At 44.7% G+C, this 14,780-nt stretch overlaps 1 protein-coding gene and 1 pseudogene across 2 annotated transcripts; one reads left to right on the forward strand and one right to left on the reverse strand.

Moving 5' to 3' along the window:
* Nucleotides 1-11,186: 11,186 nt before the first annotated feature.
* Nucleotides 11,187-12,536, reverse strand: LOC308299125 (choline/ethanolaminephosphotransferase 1-like; the record flags this gene model as incomplete). The annotated part of the gene is made up of 1 exon (XM_080742848.1): nt 11,187-12,536. The coding sequence occupies one exon, from the start codon at nt 12,534-12,536 to the stop codon at nt 11,187-11,189; it is 1,350 nt and encodes a 449-aa protein (XP_080598974.1).
* Nucleotides 12,537-13,238: 702 nt separating this feature from the next.
* Nucleotides 13,239-14,382, forward strand: LOC308299126 (leukocyte elastase inhibitor-like; annotated as a pseudogene). Its single transcript has one exon. The product of its transcript is annotated as a leukocyte elastase inhibitor-like (transcript).
* Nucleotides 14,383-14,780: the final 398 nt, after the last annotated feature.

Genomic DNA, 14,780 nt, shown 5'->3' on the forward strand with positions numbered 1-14,780 from the left:
ACAAGGTCCAGAGTTGTCCGGGTGAAAGTGTCCCAGTGGACTGTAGGGTGAACGTGTCCCAGTGGACTGTAGGGTGGGACGGGGCCCAGTGGACTGTAGGGTGGGACGGGGCCCAGTGGACTGTAGGGTGAACGTGTCCCAGTGGACTGTAGGGTGAACGTGTCCCAGTGGACTGTAGGGTGAACGTGTCCCAGTGGACTGTAGGGTGAACGTGTCCCAGTGGACTGTAGGGTGAACGTGTCCCAGTGGACTGTAGGGTGAACGTGTCCCAGTGGACTGTAGGGTGAACGTGTCCCAGTGGACTGTAGGGTGAACGTGTCCCAGTGGACTGTAGGGTGAACGTGTCCCAGTGGACTGTAGGGTGAACGTGTCCCAGTGGACTGTAGGGTGAACGTGTCCCAGTGGACTGTAGGGTGAACGTGTCCCAGTGGACTGTAGGGTGGGACGGGGGCCCAGTGGACTGTAGGGTGAACGTGTCCCAGTGGACTGTAGGGTGAACGTGTCCCAGTGGACTGTAGGGTGGGACGGGGGCCCAGTGGACTGTAGGGTGAACGTGTCCCAGTGGACTGTAGGGTGAACGTGTCCCAGTGGACTGTAGGGTGAACGTGTCCCAGTGGACTGTAGGGTGGGACGGGGGCCCAGGAAGCCAACACTCAGGGGTGAACGTGTCCCAGTGGACTGTAGGGTGGGACGGGGGCCCAGGAAGCCAACACTCAGGGGTGAACGTGTCCCAGTGGACTGTAGGGTGGGACGGGGGCCCAGTGGACTAGTCTGTGTGGGACGGGGCCCAGGAAGCCAACACTCAGGGGTGAACGTGTCCCAGTGGACTGTAGGGTGGGACGGGGGCCCAGGAAGCCAACACTCAGGGGTGAACGTGTCCCAGTGGACTGTAGGGTGGGACGGGGGCCCAGTGGACTAGTCTGTGTGGGACGGGGCCCAGGAAGCCAACACTCAGGGGTGAACGTGTCCCAGTGGACTGTAGGGTGGGACGGGGGCCCAGAGTCTGTGTGGGACGGGGCCCAGGAAGCCAACACTCAGGGGTGTCACACCAAATTCTGGGCCCTGGGTACAGGGATTCACTTCAATTATTTTGTGCTTTAACTATTGAAAAAATAGCAGATCTACAAGCTCACAGCGCGTAGATCTGCTATTTTTGAAAAAATCTTGAAAATTCTTTCACGAGTCTTTGAATATTTCAAATCCTTCATAGGTTTTTGAAAAACCTATATGTTTCTATGTCAGTGATGCTCAAACTTTTTCACGTGAAGGACCCCCAAAATTATATGTATTTGACCACGGACCCCCCCATCTCAAAATATTTAGTTCCAGGAACCACCCCAGAAGCAAAAGTTTAGATACAAAACGCTTAAAAAAATACATATATTCAAAGATTTGCACACATTTTCACGACTTTTTCAAAAAATAGCAGATCTACAAAGTCGCAGCGTGGCACTCGGTGCCGCGCTGTGAGCTTGTATATCTTCTATTTTTCAATAGCTAAAATAGCAGATCTGCTGCGAGCTTGTAGATCTGCTATTTTTGAAAAAATCGTGAACATTTGTGCAAGTCTTTGAATATTTCAAATCCTTATATGTTTCTATGTCAGTGGTGCTCAAACTTTTTCACGTGAAAGACCCCCAAAATGTAATTGACCACGGACCCCCCATCTCAAAATATTTCGTTCCAGGAACCACCCCAGAAGCAAAAGTTTAGTTACAAAACGCTTAAAAAAAAAAAAAAACATATATCCAAAGATTTGCACACATTTTCACAACTTTTTCAAAAAATAGCAGATCTTACAAGCTCGCAGCGTGGCACTCGGTGCCGCGCTGTGAGCTTGTATATCTTCTATTTTTCAATAGCTAAAATAGCAGATCTGCTGCGAGCTTGCAGATCTGCTGCGAGCTTGTAGATCTGCTATTTTTGAAAAAATCGTGAACATTTGTGCAAGTCTTTGAATATTTCAAATCCTTATATGTTTCTATGTCAGTGGTGCTCAAACTTTTTTTCACGTGAAAGACCCCCAAAATGTAATTGACCACGGACCCCCCATCTCAAAATATTTCGTTCCAGGAACCACCCCAGAAGCAAAAGTTTAGTTACAAAACGCTTAAAAAAACAAACAAACATATATCCAAAGATTTGCACACATTTTCACGACTTTTTCAAAAAATAGCAGATCTTACAAGCTCGCAGCGTGGCACTCGGTGCCGCGCTGTGAGCTTGTATATCTTCTATTTTTCAATAGCTAAAGCATATAAAATAATGAAGGCCCCTCCACCTTGGGCCCTAGTAACTCAGTCCCACTCCCCCCCCCCCCCCTAGTGACACCCGTGGCCACGCTCAACAACAACAATAGAATGTATGGCTCCCTCTCTCACAGTCATTAGTGTCAAGGGAGCGCGAACGTGGGGAGAAATAAAAGACATTATTTTCTGTTTTATTTCCCGGGCCACTCCCTGACAGCGGCGCACATAAATCAACCCCGGAGCAACACAAAGTGTAATGAAGAAACCCCAGAGGGAAAGCTTTTCATACCAAGGACGTTGTGTGCGCCGAAACCGTACAGCTGCACGTGCTTTGTTTGGTTGTTGTTCGGCCTTTTCAATGCATCGGCATTAAATTTAGGCCTAGAATTATTGAATGCTTTAACCAGTGAAAAATAGCAGATATACAAGCTCACAGCGCGGCACCGAGTGCCGCGCTGCGAGCTTGTAGATCTACTATTTTTGAAAAAGTCGTGAAAATGTGTGCAAATCTTTGAATATATGTATTTTCAAAGCGAACGTTTGTAACTCAAATTTTGCTTCTGGGGGGTCCCTGGAACTAAATATTTTGAGATGGGGGTCCGTGGCCAAATAAATATCATTTTGGGGGTCCTTCACATGAAAAGGTTTGAGAACCAATGACATACGGTAGTCTCTCAAGAACAGACTAACTGAGCTCCAGTTAAGTGAAAAGGACGTTTTCTTTGACGATGGCTAGCCAGATTGCTGACATAGAAACATAGTTTATTTTTTTTTAAATCTTAGAAGGATTCAAAAGACACTGCAGAATCGGGTCAAAATTCGAATTTTCACTATTTTTCAAAAATAGCAGATCTACAAGCTCGCAGCACTGCACTCGGTGCCGCGCTGTGAGCTTGTATATCTGCTATTTTTCAATAGATAAAGCATAAAATAATGATACGCAATAATGTGTACCCGTTCTGACTTGTGGTGGACAGCAACATTCTTGTTGCCATTTTAACCCTAATCACGACGCACAGCGCATTGATTGCGTGGTGATGAGTTGTGAGCTTGTAGATCGGCTATTTCCGGTGTGCGACACCAGCGCGCAACTATGTATGAATCAGGCATAACTCCAATCCCATAAATCCGAAACCTAACCTTCAAATATATTTATTCCAAATATATATTTACTCCTAAACCCAATTAGAATATTTTTGTTCGAATGGTAAGCTAATTCTTGTAAGCTATAAAGGATTGACCAAATCGTTTTTTTTTTGTTTTTTTTTTACCATACAACTATCATTTCCCTTGTCAGATTCAGGAAAATTGTCCACACAATAGCCGCTTTCCAATCCGAGGGATTCACACTTTGAAGTGCGCATTTCAAGGGCTATGACGTCACTGTTCGCAGATCTACAAGCTCACAATGCGTCGCAACGCAACGCATTGTGAGCTTGTAGATTGCTATTTGGCGCGGCCCAGTGACGTCATAGCCCTTCAAATGCGCACTTCAAAGTGCGAACCCCTCGGATTGGAAAGCGGCTATTGTCTGTTTCTCAAATACTATAAATGCAGTATACATTTGACCCTCACAAGTAGAGTACACACGCGCACGCACGCACACGCACGCACACGCACACACACACACACACACACATACATACACACACACATGCACGCACGCACAAGCACGCACACATACACTCACACAAGCCCTCACTCACCCTCCACTCAGTCAAGTACAAGCGCAGGGCGTCACTGTGATTTATGAAGCCAATTCAGGAAGCTGTACAACAGGGTAATGCATTAAGCTCTTATCTGCGGGGGGGTTAGGGTTTGGGGGGGGGGGGGACGGACCACCTCCCTCGTATACCATTTAGGACTGCAATGGTAGTTTTTATAAACCAATGCTGCTGCTGCTGCTGCCTGCTGTCGGGTGGAATCCTTGTATGCCGTGTTTGCAGCTGCTCCTGATGAGCAGGTTGGAGCCTGGCATGGTTTCCTCTGCCATCGGTGCATGAATGTGTGTGTGAATTAGGGACGGGGACGATACACGATATTATCGTTTATCGTGATAAAAAAAAACACTCACGATAATCGTATCGTGGAGATTTAATGTATCGTGATGTCGTCCTCCGTCGTGCACTGGGATCAATTCAGCTTTTATTTGCCGAGCTGCATATCTGTTACCACTTAAACCCTCTTTAATTGGTAAAAGGTACATATAATATACGTACTAGAAACAGTCTTTTTTCACTCTATCAAATGTCTTTGCGACACGTTGTGAGCTTTGGATAAGCCTCGGATAAAAGCACCATTTACATAAATATTATAAATGATATATGATATATTTTATAAATAAAATATTGTTGCGAGAAATACGCAACCAGGATTTGAAAACAAGCCCAAAAGAACCGATTATGGGCCACATGAGCACTTAGAACCTATAGCCGTCGGTTATTTGAAATGAGCCGATCTACAATAACACAACGATGGTTGTGCGATGGTCTTGTACGATGAAGCAGGGCTTTAACTTAGCGGAAAAAAGTACACATTTGACATTTGAAACTTGGAGATACGAGGTTTCTGCCCGACAGTGACGATAAGCAACTACACTAGAAACAAGCCCCAAAAACCCTCAATTACGACTGCGTACCAACAAGCGTCTTTACAGAAGACACAAACTCAAAGTCGCTTATAATAACCAGACTTATTGGCGACACTGATAAACTGATAAACACTGGTATATTTTTATTTTTAAAGCTCTCTCAGGATTGCTCCCCCCTTATATTTGTTCAATGCTGAATCTGGACCCTAGTCCCTATCAGACGCGCTCAAGCGACATTTTGACGCTCGAGGTTCCATTTGCTCATACAGAGCTTGGCAAGGCAGCATTTTCTATCAGTGCTCCACTTGCATGGAACAAGCTCCAAAAATCATTAAAAATAAAATATCTGCCGGCCTTAGGCCAATTTAGGATGATGGTTTCTAACACCTTTGTTCTAAACTGTATATGTTTTAATTAATTTAGCTTTTAGTTTCTTGAACTTTCTACAGTTTTCAAGTATTCTCTTTTTGATTATTTCAAATGATGTCTGTAAATGTATATATGTATATATGTTGTTGTTCATTGTTGTATCTCGGTTGCGTTGTAAATGAGTGCTTGCTCTCAATTGTATTTCCGAGTTTAAATAAAGGTAACAAACAAACAAACAAACAAACAAACTGCTCGTATGTCCAAAACTGTTACTTTACAGGGAATGGAAGAACAAAAAGAACCTGCGCTCCAATGGATCCAATGCTACACGATCCATCCTGTTGGTGCTTTTCATTTGACTACTACTACTGCGACTAACTAACTTATACTTTCACTTTTAATTTCAAATAATACACAAAAATAGCCGAACTAATTTCAAATAATATACGAAAATAGCCGATTTACAAGCTATAGGCCTATGGTACTCTTTGCATGACACTTGTGTACGACAGAGTGTAATGGCCTTATCATAGTAGGCACCGCGGTGATAAGCTATCCACCGCGGTGTAGTCTTTTTAAGTCATAAAAACTACAACATTACGTCATTACTCGCAGTTGTTGTAAAGTTGAACCTTGAAGAGCTATCCACCGCGAACCCCGACACATCTCTCTGTTTTTACTTTCAGACAGATCGGCCCATCACCCCGTTCACTGATTGGTCGATCTAGACCACAGTGTTAGGACTTCACCGTGACTGACTATGATGGCATCCAATTGTTTTCTGACTTTAGGTGAATAGTTTATCACCTAAAATCTGCGGCGATAGGCTCTTCGCCGCAGACTCTGATAAGGGCTTAAGGCGTCGTTTTGACGAAGGAAACATCAGAAGTTGACATGTGGAGAATCTGGAGATACAAGGTTTCTTCCCTGACATCATTGAAAGGCACTAAAGGAAGGCTTTCATATATATATATATATATATATGTCCACACAGGACGGATCAATGCTTGTAAAAGCTGCAGAGACCGCACAAACACAAACAAACAGGAATCCTCCTTATGGGAGGGAAGCCTACAGCACTAGTGGGAGGGAGGCAGCAGTGTTTACAACGCTTTCACACTCTGAGGGAGAGGTACAACCTACAGCACAGCGAATACAGCACAATATGTGAGCTTATCGTCACTGTCGGGCAGAAACCTCGTATCTCCGAGTTTCACATTTGCTGTTTTTTTTTTGTAAAGCAAATCCCTGCTTCATACAAGTCTGTTCGCACAAAACTATTGAAAATAGCAGATCTAAAAGCACACAACGGCACGGCATCGCCCCGCGATGTGAGGCATTGTGTGCTTATAGATCAGCTATTTTCACTAGTTTAAATATTTTTGTAATTATAAATACAAAACCAATGGTTTTGGACATACAAGGTTATGTCAATTAATATAAATATATTTAATATGACTAGTTAATATAAATATATAATTACATACACTATACAGTGTAGTATGATCAATAATGTATGAAAAAAAAGTATAACATATGGAGACAAGAGGTTTCTGCCCGACAGCAACCATATGTACGTAATACTCAAGTAAATGCACTTTAGTTTAGGCCACAAACCAAACCATCTGTCGAAAAGGTCCGGTTCAACCACAAAAATGACGTCACTCTCAACTTCTGATAAGCATTACCCCGAATTAGAGTTCGGAAAGATGCACGTCGCAAAGTCTGAACTTTCTGACGGAAATGTTCGGTTTTGGAGAGATTATGGACTTATTATGGAGATTACTGTCCACCGCTCCTTAATGGTATATAACTTGAGGTCAACGAGTACTTGGCCTGTCCTCACCTTTAATTCGTGCACTCACACACACACATTGTGTAATGGACTCCATAGTAGTGTGTAATGTACCTATACCTGCATACAGGGGCGTCAATTGGGTATGGCAGGGGTATGCAGCTGCCATACCCTGGGTCCAGGGTGGAAAATAAAAGTTACTTTTAAGTATAAATCCATGAATGTCTCTTTGTCTATCTGTGCTGGTTATTATGTTGTTAAAATACAGTAAAATAACTACAAATGCAAAATTAAACAAAATGGTCACTTTAACAAGGTATTATAATTGTTTTCTCCACACTTGTATTGTCCCCATCTTGACAGAATGGTATATTCCCAGGTTCCGCAGGTCAGCTCCACAGGTGCAATGCATTATTGTTAATTGTGGCACATTTACTAACATGCTAAGTTTAGCTGCGCTTGAACAACCGTTCCAGGCTGCCCAAGAAACCGTAGAAACGGAGGAAAAAATAAAATGTACTTCTTAAAATAAATATATCATGCCTGTTGCTAAGGTATGGCAACATGACTGGTGTCTTGCACGCGCGCGAAGGCGCGTGCAAGACACCAGTCATGTTGCCATACCTTAGCTTTTTCTGAACTGACGCCACTGCCTGGATAGGTTTCATTAGAAAGGGGACGGAGATATGGAGAGAATGAAGGCTTTCTTTCTATGTGCATTAGCCTACAGCTGCATACCAACCAAACCTCTGCTTATCTGTGGCATTTAGTGCTCATGTGATAATAATACAGCTGCCACCTACCCTGAATCAGTTCACTTTGTGCTAATGCGCTGCCTGTAAGCCAGTGGTTCTCAACCTGTGGGTCAGGACCCAGGGGCAGGTCCCCAAAAGCTTTTTTGGGGGGTCCCCAGATGACAGTGAAGTGACAATTTAAGGATATTTAAGACCTTATTAATACATTAAAATACATCAAACGTAATCAACAAACTAATATAACATAAAAAGTGGTCAAAAGAAAGAAAATAGCCCATCTACAAGTTTGTAGATCGGTTATTTTCACAATATTTATAAGTGAAAGTGAGTCAAACTACAGAGACGTGTTGTCCCGCCCCTAAAAATGCATATCCGTTTCCGCTTCCGGTCCCAAACCGGAAGTACTGTCTTTGGGGCACTTAGGAACGGCGGATCGGCGATCCGATTTTGGATTGTTTTTAATCAAATCTAATTTACGAAAAAACATTGCATGGATGCACCTGGGACGTATCCTCAGTGACGTAGCCCAAGCTCATCTGGGTTTTGGGTCTCGCAACATCATACCCCTCACTTGGGTGACACAGCCAGTGTTGATCAAGTCCCGATTTACGTCCCAGTAGCTACCCACGATCAGTCCCATTAGGGAAAGACACTCCACTGCTCCGGAACTACTCTGCCGAGACTGGGAGAGGAAATCTGGCGCATGGAAGGACTAGGCTCTGTGGATTGACTCCTGTCCGGGCCCCTCCTACGTCTCACCTAATTGATTAATAGCTTGATTAATAACTCTTGTCTTAATTCATCTAGATTTGCTTGTTATTATTCAGCCAATTAAAACTTCAATGTAGGACTATATGTCAGTCAACACTAGATTGAAATAGAATAGAAGGGTTCTAGCCATTTTTCATTTGTCAAGACACTCACTGCATATACAAAAATGATATAAATGACCGTGCACATAGATTTGCGAGACGACTTTGACCACTTTAAAATTGCAGACCTACCACTCACAATGTGTCATAATCTGCTGCAAAAGCAGCAGATCTACAAGCTCATTGCCACGCTGTGAGCTTGTATATCTACCATTTATCAATAGTTAAAGCACAAAATGTGAGTGAATCCTTGTACCCAGGGCCCAGAATTCGGTGTGACACCGCTGTCCACGTGCATTAGGGCCAAGACAAACAAAAAAAAAGAAGAAAAAGACCAAAACCAAAAAGAAGAAAAAGACCAAAACCAAACTACTGCTCACTCGTTGAATTCCAGGTATAGTTGGCAGCCCCCATTGGCGCATAACAACCCTGAGCTTGATTCATGCACGCGGCACCGAGCTATGCTCGGAATCTTGGCTTCAGTTTTGTGTTTTGTGTTTGGAGCTCATTCCTTATAAGAAGCCGCACCTGCCGCACAGCTTGACTGATAAAAGAGAGCCGAGGCCCTTTCACTCTTCATCAAAGGGGGGGAAAAAAGCACCCCGGGCGTCTCTCTGTCATTCCCCTAACAATAATACCTTCTGCACGTACAATTACAACCTCTGCGCGTCGATTCTCTCCGCATATATGCGGTCGGTCTCCAGTGTTCGGCAGGTAGGCGGTGATAAACAACACCACAATGGCCCAGGGCTCATAACAAAGTGTGTGTGCAAGTCATGGCAAGTGGTGCCGTATATTATAAGAGGGCGTTTTGTAGAAGAGAAGGCATTCATCATCATAATTTCATCATTTATTCATTTAAAAACCTCGGGAAAGAGTGCACTGAGGGCGCGCGAACTCAGTGGTTGCCGCCGAGATACGGGCACACAACAGGCAGCTCAGGTCGAACATGGTTGTATCAATTAAAACGCAATTAAAATATTGCAGCACTGAAGGAAAATAAATAAGAGTATGAGCTGACAATGTGACAATAAATTGGTTAGAGCTGCACTATGTGACTTTCATCTTCTACCAAGGATTTGAACATGGTTTCCTGCGCAAGTGCTGATTTATTTTCTTTCTTTTCTCTACCATTGAGCTAATAGAGCCAGCGTGCTTGCTCAGGGCATACATGTAATCTTGACCATCAGGTCAGATTTCCATGTAGACTATATTGTAATGATGCTTTGCAGTGAAAAACTACAAAAAAGAATCAGAAGTCTAAATGAGTTTGTGTGGAAAACGTTGTTTGATTCGTTCTCGCCATTTCAAAAGGCCTCACATGCGCACCCGGCACCGCCAACTCAGAGTATGAGTAGCACGGCTTTGGTGCGACAAGCGACAAGTACGTATAGTCCATGGGCCATACGAGATGTCGGTATCCGAAAGGTGGCAAAGGTTACCATGAATTTTTGAAAAGCTCTATATTAGATTATATTTTGGTATGATAACCCTTTCTGAGACACAGCTAAATTGGTGCTATCAGCCGCCAGAGTTGGTGTCCCAATAACCGAAATGTTGTATATTCATGCTTTTATTTTAAACTTGCATGTACAAGTGGCCGACTGGCCGTACCACTGCCATTTATAAACATAACTTATTAACTAAGAACCAATGTCAATACTATCGATCTAATGTGTCAATTGCGCAATAATCATGTATACAAGCTATTCAGAAGAGACATAATTATGTTTTTTTTATATTTAAAGACAAAACAATTTTCTTTCTCTTTTTCTAAATAAAAATAAAAAGTATATAAAATGTTTTAAAAAGTATATAACATTTTTTATTATTATTATATCATTATTATTATATATAATGATATATCTAATGAATAGGAGTGTATGATTCCATAACGTTCAGCCACCCCATATCTTAACCCAGAGCTCACTTCATTACCGTAGGACTGAACAAGAAGCAAATGGATGAGCTTCAGGTTACCAGTGTTGTTTTTGACAGCAAATTTTGATTTAGTTTTAGTCATAGTCTTTTGAATAAAATTGTCATTTAGTTTTAGTCACCTGAAAGGTATTAGTTTTAGTCTATTTTAGGCGACTAAATCTATTGATTTAGTTGACTAAAATGTATTTTGGCAGGCCTTGATGGCATCGTAATGACTGATTTTACACTTGGTTGTGTGCTGAAAATAGCAGATCTACAAGCTCACAACAAGCTCACATCTACATCTACAAGCTCACGACGTGTTGTGAGCTTGTAGATCGGCTATTTTCAGCATGCAACACCTGAGAGCAACCAAACATAAAATTAGTCTCTTCTCCACTAGTCCCTCCCTAACATTTTAGTCTAGTTTTTATTTTGTTGACAAAATTGTCAATATATTTAGTCTCCACAGCTTAGTTTTTATTTTGTTTTTATTTAGGTTTCGTCAGTGAAATAGACACAGTCGACAAACATTTTTCGTCATAGTTTTAGTCGACGAAATCAACACTGCGGGTTACGACGTCCCTATGCTGCTTCCTGTCACCTGAGCGGGCGGAGCCTCCGGCGTCATCCGTGCTATTTGGCAGAGTGAGAGGCTGGGCGGGGCTGCCTGCTCGCTTGTTTGAGTTTGAAGACGAAGATGCGGAGATGACCGGCGATCTGGTTGCAGACGCTGACACTGTAGCGCACCAGGTCAAGGGCGGACAGGAACAGTGCCACCCAGAGAACCAGGTACTCGTCTACTAAACAGTTTAAAAAGTACTGATTTAGGAAGAGCAGCACTGGCCCCAGGAAAGTAAGATCGAGGAGACACATCTCACTCTTTGTCATATGAGCCACCACTAATTTGTTGGTGATCTTGGCGGACACGAAGCCAAAGGCTAGAACATAGAGGCAGGGATGCTTCTGGAATAGCTGCGCGGGTGACTTGTAGATCATGAAGGCCAGAATTATCAAGGCAACAATGTGGAAGAATGGTCCCCGTAGTACACTGGTCCATATGGTGGATCCATTCTTTCCTATTCCACCTGTGAATATGACCCTGAAGTAGTTGAAGCAGGAGAAAATGGCTCCTGCCACCGTGAGGAGGGCTGGAATCATCTTCACCTGGATGTTGAGCAGAGGAATCGAGAACTGCCAAAAAGCCGTTCCTCCAAAGGCAGCCAGCACATACATGGCCATTATGAACATCTGCACTTCAGTCACATCAAGGATGCCAAAGCGTAGGGTGCCCGACACATAGGTCTGCCAGTGGGCACAATAGAACATGAACATGGCGACGAAGCAGCAGAAGAACATCCAGTCAGGATGAGTGCCCAGCTGGGCGGCGATGCACATGCCCAGAACCACAAACACTGTGGAGAGAGAGTCACAACCGTGATCAAAGAGCTCCCCCAGTGGAGTGCTGCTGTTGGTCCGACGGGCCTGCTTCCCGTCTATGGCATCCAGTGACTGGTAGAGGAACAGGCCCGCAGCACACGCCATGTACACCCACGACGGTGCCTGCTCAGTGGCAGTGGGGCAATAGTAGACCAGCACCAGGGTGGTGACGATGTTGACGGCCAGGCCGATGACGGTGATGAGGTTGGGAGCGATCCATGTCGGCATGTGTCCTGCCAGCCACTCCCAGAAGTGCTGCATGAGCGGCTCCAGAAGGGAGCGTCCTGCACTGCTGTACTTGTGTTCCTCTAGCTTCTTCAGCTGGTCAACTGAGAGAGGAGGCGCGGGCATCTGAACCAACTTGCTCAGGGCACAACTTACATCGCCGCCGCCACAGGTTGCGGCCTGGCCCTTGACGGTGGCTGGCTTATACGGAGCGTCAACGCTTGGACCCAGTGATGACCATGTTGTTGTGGATCCAGCCGTGCCACGGCTTGCTTTTGCAGTTCGAGACCGTCGATTCCTTCGGCCAGCGCTTCTACCCATGGAGGAAGTTGAACCGCTTTGCCTTTCACTCCCCTGGCACAGCTTTGAGTCCTAGTAATCCACAATCTGGGCAAAATGGGGCGGTGTGGTCTTTGTGCGTGTTGGCTGATTGTGTCGATGTTGCTGTTGTAAGGACAAGCTCTGAATGCTTGGACCGAGCCGGAACTACTACACAAGTGGATTAGTGTATAGGGCTGAGGCAGGTTTTGGTTGGAGCAGGTGGAAAACAGCACGACGGACCACCGCAATGAGAAACAGCACAGTGACAATAGCCAAAACCAGAATACAGACTTCTAATGTGTGCTTCAAGAAATGAGTGTTGTCTTTGCCTTGGAAAGTGATGTGTCTCTACAAACCTTGTAAGGATGTCTAAGATCAGTAAATGTAGTTTAAGATCAGTAAATGTAGTATGGATACTTTTGACAACCCTAGAGGCTAGTCTGATGTCATGGAACCCCTTATTTGGGCAAGACTGACACAGAACACCATATTTGAGCATGGTTGACATCATAGTGATGATGCGAGTGTCAAGGAACAGCAGCTTAAAACGGAATACAAGGTTGAAGCTGTGAACTATATTCTTCTGTTATTCCCACAATACAGTAACAGCCCACTTGTTTGAAGTTAAACATGTTTAATGTTTTAATAGTTTTACTTTGTGTGGGTTGTACCATTTGGACATTGGTTAAGACACTGATCACAATGCCTCCAACCCCCATGGCAGTGGCCAGCAACACGTTTTCCCTGTCTCTGTTCAATCAGCTGTCAGAAGATAACACTGGCAATGTGTTCTACTCTCCTCTCAGCATCTCCTCTGCTCTGGCCATGGTGCTGCTGGGTGCCCGAGGCAACACAGCCTCACAGATGTCAGAGGTCCTGCACTTTAAGGATGACTTACATATGGACTTTTCTAAGCTTATGAGTCACATGAGCAAGTCAGGGAGGTCCTACGCTCTCAGCTTGGCCAACCGCCTGTATGGAGAGCAGTCCTACCCGTTTGTTGAGGAGTTCTTAAGTGCCACCAGAAAACACTATAACGCACAGCTGGAGCCTGTGGACTTCATTGACAACGCAGAAGGAGCCAGGTTGAACATAAACGGCTGGGTGGAGAAACAGACTCAAGATAAAATCAAGGACTTGCTTGCCCCAGGTGTGTTGGATGAAGATACCAGACTGGTGTTGGTCAATCTACTTCAAAGCCAAGTGGGACAAGTCGTTTCATGAGGACAGCACCAGGGATGAACAGTTCAGCCTTAGCCAAACTGAAAGCAAGCCGGTGAAGATGATGTACCAGGACTCTAGGTTCCCTTTTGCCTTCATTCCCGAGGTCAACTGTCAGGTCCTGGAGCTTCCATACACAGGGAAAGACCTCAGTATGCTCATCTTTCTGCCTGATGAGATAGAGGACGATACAACTGGTCTGGAGAAGCTAGAAAAAGAGCTAACTTATAAAAGGTTTATGGACTGGACCAATCCAGGCAAGATGGCGCAGACAAAGGTTCTGCTTGGCCTGCCTCGTTTCAAGATGGAGGAGACATATGACATGGAAGAGATCTTGATCAAGATGGGCATGGTGGATGCCTTTGACGAAAGAAAGTGTGACTTCTCCGGCATGTCTCCAACCAATGACCTGGTGCTTTCCAAAGTGGTGCACAAGTCCTTTGTGGAAGTGAACGAGGAGGGAACCGAGGCAGCTGCCGCCACTGCTGCCATAGTGGCGGTAAAACTATCTGCCCGCTCTGCCCCACCTCCTCGCTTTGTTGCTGACCACCCCTTCCTCTTCTTCATCCGACACAACCCCACCATGAGCATCCTCTTTGCAGGGCGATACTGCTGCCCTTCTTGAGTTGGGGTCCTGGGTACCTGGACCCCAATGGAGATGACATCACAGACTGGCCTGGACACGGAACACCATATGGGCATGAAAGAGAGACAGACAGACAGACAGGGGGATACAACCATGGTAACAGCCGCATGCTGAAACAATGCCCAAATTGTCTATCTGACATGATGAAACAAACAAGAGTGACCAAATTTGGAGATGACTGACATCACTGACCGTCATCACTACTGTGCCCAAATTTGGAGATGACATCACAGACTTGGCCAGGACACAGAACACCACAAAAGTCCATTGAGTTCAGTGGACGTTTTCTGTAACCCCAACATATCCAGGATGCACTCCTCCAGCACGTGAAACGGGCAGTCTACCAAGCAGGCATCTGGGCCACCACCAGCACACAA

This window comes from Nannobrachium achirus (genome assembly GCF_963921795.1).
Source record: "Nannobrachium achirus genome assembly, chromosome: 15".
NCBI classification, from domain to species: domain Eukaryota; kingdom Metazoa; phylum Chordata; class Actinopteri; order Myctophiformes; family Myctophidae; genus Nannobrachium; species Nannobrachium achirus.